This window comes from Garra rufa, chromosome 7 (assembly GCF_049309525.1).
Source record: "Garra rufa chromosome 7, GarRuf1.0, whole genome shotgun sequence".
Taxonomy (NCBI): Eukaryota; Metazoa; Chordata; class Actinopteri; order Cypriniformes; family Cyprinidae; genus Garra; species Garra rufa.
Genome location: NC_133367.1, coordinates 36,222,317 through 36,233,598, shown reverse-complemented (window position 1 = coordinate 36,233,598; position 11,282 = coordinate 36,222,317). Strand labels below are relative to the sequence as shown.

The window sequence follows — 11,282 nt, the reverse complement described above, 5'->3', positions numbered from 1 at the left end:
AGAAGAGACTTTCAGCTGTTTCCTTTGGCTTCATCCGAACAGCAGAGCTTGTGCTTTTGTCTGTCTGTGTGCAGAATGCTGGCTCAGCGCTGGGCCTCCAAACACACCGTCTGCTGTACAAACACATTTACTCAGGCCTCTCCCATTAGCCTTCGCACTAAACACCAGAGCAAATGTTGTTCCAACAGCAGAATTTGCCAAACGCAGCCCTTTCCTGCCCTCACAAGCAATAAAATCTGAATGCAAAAGGTGGACGTGCCAAAACATCACGTGAACAAATATTGACCACTGACTGCATTAGTATGAACGGCATTATTTGACTGCGTTTCCTCCGCACAGCTGCACTGTTTTCAGTGGGACACACACAGATCCAATGGCATTTAAACAATGTCACGATAAGGAACTGAAGGGGCTTTTTTTATACTGTTCAAGTTCAATTCTGCTGTGTTAAATGACTCTGTTCCTTTTTTTGTATCCCATAAGGGGTTTTGGTAAGAGTAAACAAAAAATATAGACATGCTTTCAGTGGAAAGTTCTTGGAATGACTGATATTTAGCTGGAAATATTTCATGTTTCTTTCTCCCTTTTTTCTTTTTTTTTTTTTTAAATGACTGTGCAAATACAAAATGGAAATAATATTTATTTGAGAAAAAAATATAACTTAATAAATTTAAGTTTATGAAATTAATTCATATATTACACATGATTTCAGAATTAATGATCATTACCTGATTTTTTTTTTTTTTTAAATTTAAGAATACACTTAATAGTATATGGACCAAAATTACTAAATTTAATTATATATAATAACAAAATATATTATTATGACAGTGTGATTGGAAAATGAAGCAAGATTAAAGTTAATCAAACATTGGTTAATATTTTCGTATTATGAAATGATAACTTAATATAGTATCTATATCTATTTATAAGAAATATATATTTTTAGTAATATTAATTAAATTTTTATTTTGAGGACAGTGTGATTTGAAAATAGACAAAGTTGCCAAATAAATGTAAAAAAGTAATATTAAAATCTGTATATATTTTAAAACATGTAACATTAATATTATATATAACATTTTAAAAGTATTACATTTATTATTTGTACATTTTTATATTAAGTAATTGAATGTAAAACATAAACTGACAAATATTTGTATATATATATATATTATGAAATTATCATTAAATGTGTAAAATTATGCATTTATTAAGTAAAGATAATTAATAAAGTGCTAAATTAACTTTTTTAACTTTTAAATTTAATAAAATGTGTATTCACATTTTATATAAAATGTTGAACAACTTTAATATTATGAAATCAAAATTTTACTATTTATATACACACAATAAAAATAATTTAATATAATTTGTTATATATAATAAAATGTTAAATCATTCAAATATTTATTATCTTTAACATTTGTCCTTTTACGAGATATTTTCGCTTGTTGTTTTTATTCAATTATGAAACACACACACACATATATGTATGTGTGTTTTAATAATTTAATATAAAATGCTAAACAATGCAAATACTTGTTTTAATATTTGGAAGTGTTTAAGAAAAATTCACAGGCCTATTTTTTAATTTTATAATTAATTAAAAAATTGAACAGTTTTATTTAGGGTTTTATTTAAACAGAATGAATAAGTTTATATAAAATGTTGAGTAATTCAAATATTTATTATCTTTATTATTAGTCAGTGTTTTTAAGAGCCTTATAGGAAACTCATATGCTAATATTATATTATAAATCTCAGTCACTTTTCAGGGTTTCGCTTGTTTTTTGTTTGTATCCTGTGAACGTGTGTATCTTGGGGAATGTTTTCAGTGGAAATCCCTCCGAATGACTGATCTTGAGCTGGAAATATTGACTTCTGTCTTACAGATGCTGGGCCAGTTCATCGCTCGAGCCGTCGCAGACAACATCCTCCCAAAAAGCTTCATCGACGGCTACAAAGGACGAGTAGACTGTGAATACACCAGGTACTGAATGTTTTCCTCTTCTTTCCTCCTCTGTGTTTTGACCACGACTTTGACGTGAGCTTGTGTGATTGGATCAGAGCGGCTCTGGATCGTGCGGCCGTGCTGCTGAGAATGAGCCGATGGACCGGCCTCCGCATCGACAGTCTCTGGGGTTCAGGCGGTGGCCAGAGACCCGTCAATCAACTCATCAAAGAGGCAAGGACACACCCGTTCATCGCCTACGACGTTACATAACACCCTTTGTTTATGAGCTGCAAGATTGTACGGTATATTAAGCATCAATAGTAACATTGCATAATGCTGCTTGTTGTTGTTGCAGGTGAACCTCCTGTTGAAGGAGTATCTGTTATCAGGTGACACGGTGGAGGCCGAACGCTGCTTGAGAGAACTGGAAGTCCCACATTTTCATCATGAGTTTGTTTACGAGGTAATAATGTCAACAAAACAGGCATTTAAGTGAAAAGCTTGTGCCTGATTATTAATCTTTTGCTCGTACTGTGTTTTTCAGGCTGTTATCATGGTACTGGAGTCTACAGGGGAGCGAACGCTTCAAATGATCCTCCAGTTGCTGAAGTCTCTGTGCGCCTCCACCATCATCACTGTGGACCAATTGAGACGGGTATGCTGCTCCACCTGCTGGTCATTGTGGATAACTGCAGCTTTAAAAGCACATCTGAAGTGAATGCTGTCCTCTTGCAGGGGTTTGAGCGGGTGTATCTGGACATGGCGGATCTCAGTATTGACGTGCCGTGTGCGTATTCGCTCCTGGAGCAGTTCGTGGAGCAGGGCTTTAATGCCGGGATCATCGATAAAAAACTCAGAGACCTCTGTCCTTGTCGGTGAGTAAGCTGTTTTTTTTTTTTTACTGCATTATTTTATATTAATAATAATTATTACATTTGTTTTTATACAAAAATATATATTTAGGAGAAGTAGTAATGAATAATTTATCAAAATTGTTTTTATGTACCTAAATAAACTTAGTTTTTATTATTATTATTAATAATAATAATTATGTATTTATTTATTTATTATTACATAATGGATTTTTATACATTCACATTTTGTTATTGTCCAAATTAAGTGATTGTTTGTCACATTAATATTGATTCTTTGTCATATTTATAATGAAAAGTAGTCATTTGTAAAACTTTTTTTATTATTACTTTATTACTACATAAATCTATATTCATAAAAGTAAAAAACTATAAATATTATTATTGTTATAATAATAATAATTATTAATTATAATGTATAAATGTTGTTTTTTATTATGTCATAATATACAAATGTATTATAACAAAATTATTATACATCAGAATTTCCATGTATTTTAAGTAACTATTTATATTGTTGTCATATTTATGAATAGTAGTCATGTATAACATTTTATGCTATTATTATTATTATTATTATTATACATTAACATTTATTGTCATTACCCAAATTAACCAGTTGTTTTCATTGCCACATTATTAAAAGTAGTCATATGAACTATTTTTTTTTGCTTATTATTACCATTATTGTTTGCTATAATAATGATAATAATAATAATAATAATAATAATAATAATAATAATATTATTATTATATAGAAATATTAAGGAAAAATAATAATGTAGAAAATGAGGTAGTAGTAGTATTTGTAGTAATATAAATTATACGTCAAAATTATTTCTCTGTAAAAAAATATTTTACATGAAATAAAACTAATAATTTGGGAAAAAAATGCTAAACAATTCAAATATTTATTATTTAAATACTATAATAAATTGTTATTGTATAATAAATTGTTTCTTTATAATGACTTTTTTTATTTTTATTTTATTGTCATTTATTATAAATAGTAGTCATAAGAATTATTATTATTTACATGTATTTTATTATGTATTTAGGAAAAGTAGTAATTTGTAAATTTGGTATTTATTATTATTATTATTATTATTATTATTATTATTATTATTATTATTGTTATTACATCAAAAGTGTTTTTTTATGTCTTTTTATGAATGGTAGTCATGTATAACATTTATATATATATATATTCTGTTATTGTTAATATTATTATTATTATTATTATTATTATTATTACATAATCAATTGTTATACATTAACACTTTTGATCATTACCCAAATAAACATTGTTTATCATATTTCTTAAGAAAAAGTAGTCATATAAACTATTTACTTTTATTGCTATATACAATAATAATGATATTTATTATTGTATAGAAATATTTTAGTGAAAGTAGTAATGTATAAAAATGATTATTACTACAATTATTTCCATGTACATAAACTTTTTTCATTGTTGTCATTTATTATAAAAAAGTAGTCACGTGAACTTTTATTCAGTTGTTTTGATATAATAATAATAATAATAATAATAATAATAGTAGTAGTGTGTATAAAATTATTATATAAATTCTTTTTGATTACCCAAATTAACATACTAATTGTACTCATTGTCATATTTATGAAAAGTAGTCTCATATGAACTTTTTTTTTTATAATTTGTTTTATGATTTATTTATTATTTGTTTCATTATATTATGAAATTTGATTTATGTACCCAAATGCACTTACTAATTGTTTTAATTCTTTTCATAGTTTACACGTTACCACTGTTTATAATATTATTTATATATTTAATAGTGTTATTACATAGTTTATTATTAGTACTAGAGATATAATAGTGCATAAATTGGTTATTTAAAAACAATTTATTTAGCATACGAACTAATTGTTTTTTGTCTTGTGAATAGCAGAAATGTATAAACACATTTTTATATATTTATTATGTAAAATTAGTATATTATTATTATTTAATGTGTGATAATATTGTTACCCAAAAGAACTTAATTTTATTTATTTTTTTTTCTCTTTTGTCAGGGGCCGTAAGAGGTTCATCAGCGAAGGAGACGGGGGCCGCTTGAAACTGGAGGGCTACTGATTTCAGGCGTCCCGCGAGCCATTTCCGTGGCAGCTGCTCCAGTCGTGACGTTCACTGGGGCTTCGTATTTCTTTTAAGTTGCTTGTATTTGTCATGAAGGTTTAAGTACTAAAACTTTTCCTCCTGTCAGAACACAATGGGACCGCAGGGCCAGGCACTTTCAAATCTGAAGGAGACATAAATCCCCCACCTGACCCTTCTGATATGACCTATATAAGCTAATCCTGAAAGTGCCACACTTATGACTTAGTCATTCCACGTTTTGTATCCCTGAGTTCACTGCCACTCCTGTTCTCCAGTCAGCAGTGTTTGTAGAGACTTGCAGATTTGTGTACATAGCTTTCTAAGTTCAGAGCTCTTTCTCCTCCTGGGCTGCTTTTGTATACTGTGCTCCGGTTTATTTCCCCTTTATTTGACTTTTCAAAGATGTCGTTTCGAAAGGACAGAACTGAGCAATGCACAGCAGCTGGGATCATTTCACAAGAGGGTGTCCAGAACATTTATTTTTATATTGCAGTAGACTGGTGGAAGTGAAATGTACCTAACTTACTTGCTCTTTGTTTCAAATGGTTTGATGAATAAATAATAAAAAGTTGTTGTCATCACTGATCACTGGTAGTGATTTGGGAGGATGTTTTTCTTAAATGAAGGTTTTTGAGGAAAACATTCCAGGATTTTTCTCCATATAGTGGACTTAAATGGGTATCAATGAGTTAAAGGACCAAATTGATAAGCATTTGTAGTTAAAGAGTATATATATATATATATATATATATATATATCTATGTATATTTTTTTTCCTCAGAAAATAACCAATTGTTTCTCTAGATAAGACACGTGCTCCTTGGCTGGGATCGTGTAGAGCCCTTTGAAGCTGCATTGAAACTGCAATTTGTACCTTCAACCCGTTTGATCCCCTTTGAAGTCCACTATATGGAGAAAAATCCTGGAATGTTTTCATCAAAAAACAATTTATTTTCCACAAAAAAAAAAAGAAAGACATGAAGATCTTGGATGACATGGAGGTGAGTAAATTATAAGGAAATATTCATTGTGGAGTAAACTAATGCTGAATCTGGAGTTATTAGGGGAAATTGCTATTAAAACCAAAAATTACAACAAAAATGTAATTTAATAAAATATTTTATATATTATTATTACACTAAAGTCGATAGATGATATACATAATGCAACGACAAATACTAAAAAAACAAAATAATTGAAATTAACATTTTTTTTATCAGTATTTACTTATTCACTGCATACATTGAAATCTGTAGATATTTATAATCCATAATCTAAAAATATCTGAATATCAGCCTAATTATATAATAAGGTTTTTTAATGTATTTGAAAGTCTTCACTAACAGCGCATTTATTTAAAAACAGTAAAACCAGTAAAATTGTGAAATATTACAATTTAAATTATTTTCTATTTGAATACATTTTAAAATACAATTTATTTTTATGTAATTTCATAACATTTATTTTTTTTTATGGGTACAGTTATTTATTGTTGGTTTTGAACACATCTTGATTATATTTCACTATTACCTTTTAATTTACTTTTATTTTTTTTATCTTTAAATAACATATTTTGATTATATTTAATTTTTCATTATATTGTCATTTTTTAATTTAGATTTATGTATTTAATTTATTTTTATGGCATAATTTAACTCTATATAATTTTATAGTTAATATTTTGTTGGTTTTGAACACTTCTTGATTACACTTTGAATTACATTTTTATTTTTTATTTATATTTATCATTAATACATTCATTTATTATTTAGATATTTAATTTATTTCTTGTCATAATTTATTTTTATATGATTTAATATCATTTTAAATATTTTATTTTATGGTTATAGTTATTTTATTGTTGGTTTTGAACAAATCTTGATTATATTTCACTTTTAATTACATTTATTTTTTATTTATATTTATCATTAATTTAATAAATTAATTTATACATTTATTTTATGGCATAAATTATTTTTATATGATTTAATATCATTTTAAATATTTTATTTTTATGGCTATAGATATTTTATTGTTGGTTTTGAATACATCTTGATTATATTTAACATTTAATTACACTTACATTTATTTTTTAATTTATATTTATTTATCATTAATTTAATAATTTATACATTTAATTTATTTTATGGCATAATTAATTTTAATATAAATTATTTTTATGGTTATAATTACTTCATTGTTGGTTTTGAATATTTAATTTTTATGACATAATTCATTTGTATATAATTTATTTTTATGGTTATAGTTATTTTATTGTTGGCTGCGAACATCTTTATTATATTTCACTTTTAATAACTTTTAAATTTACTTTTTATTTATATTTATCAATAATTATGATAAAATATTTATATTTAATTTCTTTTTGTGTCATATTTTATTTTATAAAATGTTATGTAATTTCATTTTTATTGGTATAGTTAAAGTATCATAAACTTTTATTTTAATTTATTTTTATATAATTTATTATTATGGTTAGTTATTTATTTTTGCTTTTGAACACATCTTGATTATATTTCACTTTTAAATACATTTAACATTTATTTATTTATTAAAAATATTTATTATTTATATATTTAATTTTATGGTATACTTTTATGTTTTATATAATTTTATATGATTTATTTTCATGGTTACAGTTATTGTATTTTTGGTTTTGAACACATCTTGATTATATTTCACTTTTAATTACATTTTAATTTTTATTTATATATATTATCAATTTAATAAATGTATTATTTATATATGTAATGTATTTTTATGGCTGATAATTTATTATATAATTTTATATAAATTATTATGGTTATAGTTATTTTAGTGTTGGTTTTGAACACATCTTGATTATATTTCACTTATTTTAAATTAATATTTATTAATAATTTACTAAATATTTATATATTTAATTAATTTTATGGTATAATTTTAGTATTATGGTTACAGTTATTGTATTTTTTTGTTTTTGAGCACATCTTGGTTATATTTCACTTGGTTATTACGGTTTTGTTGTTGATTTTGAACACATATTGGTCATTTATCACTCTAAAATCAAGAGAACAATAACTAGAAATGTTTTTTTTTTTAAATAAACACTTAATTTGACCTTTATTTATGTATGAATGTATGTAATGGATATAATTTATTTTTATGGCAAAGTTAATTTTTTAGCAGCTGTATTTTTGTGGAAACAGTGACACTTGTTTCATAATTCTTTGCATATGAATTTAATTAATGAATTAGTTTTTTGATCACATTACATGTCTTAACTGTCACTTGTGATCTATTAAACACATTCTCACTAAATAAAAGTACACACTTCTTTCAAAAAACAAACAACACAGTAATTTTGAAGATAAATATATATTTAAATATGACACAAAGTGAAAAGTACTAAAAAACTAGACAGAGGAATGTCAAGACCTGTGCATAATCCCACTTTCGTGCACAAACTAGCTGCCATTTTTATTCAACAAAAGCTCATATTAGTGACTTCTTAAGTTTTCTGTAGGCCTATATTTTAAAAATATGATTTTGAAAATATAGCAATTGAAACCATGCAACTGTCATGAATGAACTTCCACTTATGAACTAAAGCATACCTAAACTCATGCATAAATGAAAATCCTTCATCTGAAAGCTGACCTACGACTGCCTACACTAAAAGTGATATGTGCTGATATTAGGTTGTGATGGAAGTGTGTACTTCATCCCTCATAAGTGTACCCTACTCTGCTTTCTCAGGCTGCTGCTGCTCCTTCAAAGCCAGTTCTTGTTGTTTGATGAGCTCCTGAGCTTCCTGCTGCATCTTCTCCAGTTTCTCCAGCGTCACTGACTTCAGAGGGAGGAGTTTGGGTTTGCACAGGACCATGGTGGGAACGTCCTCCATGGAAAGTTGACCTGCAGGGACGAAACACGACAAGGCTGACCGATAGACACACACAAACCCACATGCGCTGGATGTTTGCAGCAGCAAGATACGGACTAAAGTTCAGTGGATTCCAGTGTGGCGGCTGTTTTGGTTGTCATGTGGGACGTCTTTCAACTCAGTCTGTATAAGGGTGAGATGTCGAAAGCTGCGCACCAGAAAAAATGCAAGTCTGTTGAGCAAAACACAACAACAGCAGTGGGAAAAAAACTCACCTTGTTTGGGCAGAACCTCTCTGAACATTGACTTCACTTCAGGCATTGTGTTTCAGCGAGGAACCTGTTCATGTAAAGCAAAGAATATATATTATTAAGCATTCACGTGAGAATATAAGAATATTTTTGTGTCATTAATTACATATAACAAAACATTAATCATACTTCACACTGAAATTTCTTTCTTTCATTAAATTCTGAGGTGAAATATGCTAGAAATGTCTTAACTTTATAGTATATAAACATCAAGTGTTCGTATTTCTATTTGCTTCTCGGCTAACGACAACGCAGTAAATGGACAAACGTTATTGTTGATAACCGATTATACATTTATAAAGATAGTTAACTGTAAATATACATAAAAAGCATTAGATATGCTTCGGTTCGTGGGTTTACCGTTTATATCGTCAGCTGTTGTTCGACGCACTTCCGGTTCTGCTCTTCCGCTGCTGCCGCCTAGCGACTCTGACTTGCACTTAGCAGACAACCGTGAACGTTTCGTGTTTTGACTTACGAAGCTGGTAGTATAATCACTTTTGTATGGTTTATTAATTTTGTATTAAATAAATATTGCGTTCATAAAGCGAGCTGTCTGAAAGTCAAACCTGTATGGCTGTTTGAATTTGCCACGAAAACGTTTGTAGTAAATTATGGCCTTTGTTTTTCTATAGTTTCCCAAAGTTTACAAAATCTACTCTGGTACAATTTTATTCAAATTTTTATTTATTTATTAATTATTATTATTATTATTGTTGTTGTTGTTGTTGGTTTGTTGTTGGTTTTTAGGTAATATTGGTCATTTCACTTAAATTAATACAAATAAATAAATAAAAAGATTTTTCTACATAAAATACACCTATTTACCATCATTATGGTAAGACTATTGATATTGTTATTATTGCTGTTTATTATTATAAGCCTATTATACTATAATATATTTTTTTATTGTTGGTTTTGACCACATATAGGTAATTTTTCATGACCTCAAAATCAAAAGGCAATCATTATCAATCATAATTAGAAACGTTATTATTATTATTATTATTATTATTGTTGTTGTTGTTGTTGTTGTTGTTGTTGTTGTTGGTTTGAACACATATTGGTCATTTTTACCCGAAAACTAAAAGACAATAATAAGTAGAAACGTTATTTTACATAAAAGACAACTACTTATTTATTTATTTTAATAAAAATAAAAATAATTATTATTATTGTTATTGTTGGTATTTTATTGATGGTTTTGAACGTATCTGGGTTATATTTCACTACAAAATAATAATAATTATAATGATAATAATAGTAATAGTAATAATAAATGTATTATTGTTGGCTTTGAACACACATTGGTCATTTTTCATCCCCAAATCAAAAGACAATAATAATTAGAAATGTTATTTTACATAAAACACGAATACTTGTTTATTTATTTACTTACTTATTCATTTATTTATTTAAATAATAATAATTATTATTGTTGTTGTTATTATGGCTATTGTTAATATTTTATTGTCGGATTTGTACGCATCTGGGTTATATTTCAATAAAAAAAAAAAAAAAATAATAATAATAATAATTTATTGTTCGTTTTTAGGTAATATTGGTCATTTCACTTAAATTAATACAAATAAATAAATAAATAAAAAGATTTTTCTACATAAAATACACCTATTTACCATTATTATGGTAAGACCATTGATATTGTTATTATTGCTGTTTATTATTATAAACCTATTATACTATAATATATTTTTTTATTGTTGGTTTTGACCACATATAGGTAATTTTTCATGACCTCAAAATCAAAAGGCAATCATTATCAATCATAATTAGAAACGTTATTATTATTATTATTATTATTATTGTTGTTGTTGTTGTTGTTGTTGGTTTGAACACATATTGGTCATTTTTACCCGAAAACTAAAAGACAATAATAAGTAGAAACGTTATTTTACATAAAAGACAACTCTTATTTATTTATTTTAATAAAAATAATAATAATTATTATTATTGTTGTTATGGTTATTGTTGGTATTTTATTGATGGTTTTGAACGTATCTGGGTTATATTTCACTACAAAATAATAATAATTATAATGATAATAATAGTAATAGTAATAATAAATGTATTATTGTTGGCTTTGAACACATATTGGTCATTT

At 26.6% G+C, this 11,282-nt stretch overlaps 1 protein-coding gene across 1 annotated transcript in view; it reads left to right on the top strand.

The window, feature by feature from the left end:
• Positions 1 to 5,554, top strand: part of pdcd4b (programmed cell death 4b) — a 17,334-nt gene extending 11,780 nt beyond the window's left edge. The window contains exons 7-12 of the mRNA XM_073844226.1: positions 1,896 to 1,993; positions 2,071 to 2,188; positions 2,313 to 2,420; positions 2,502 to 2,612; positions 2,693 to 2,832; positions 4,885 to 5,554. Of these exons, the coding sequence (XP_073700327.1) occupies positions 1,896 to 1,993; positions 2,071 to 2,188; positions 2,313 to 2,420; positions 2,502 to 2,612; positions 2,693 to 2,832; positions 4,885 to 4,945 (636 nt within the window). The 3' untranslated portion in view covers positions 4,946 to 5,554. The remainder of the gene's footprint in view (positions 1 to 1,895; positions 1,994 to 2,070; positions 2,189 to 2,312; positions 2,421 to 2,501; positions 2,613 to 2,692; positions 2,833 to 4,884) is intronic.
• The last annotated feature ends 5,728 nt before the right edge of the window (positions 5,555 to 11,282 follow it).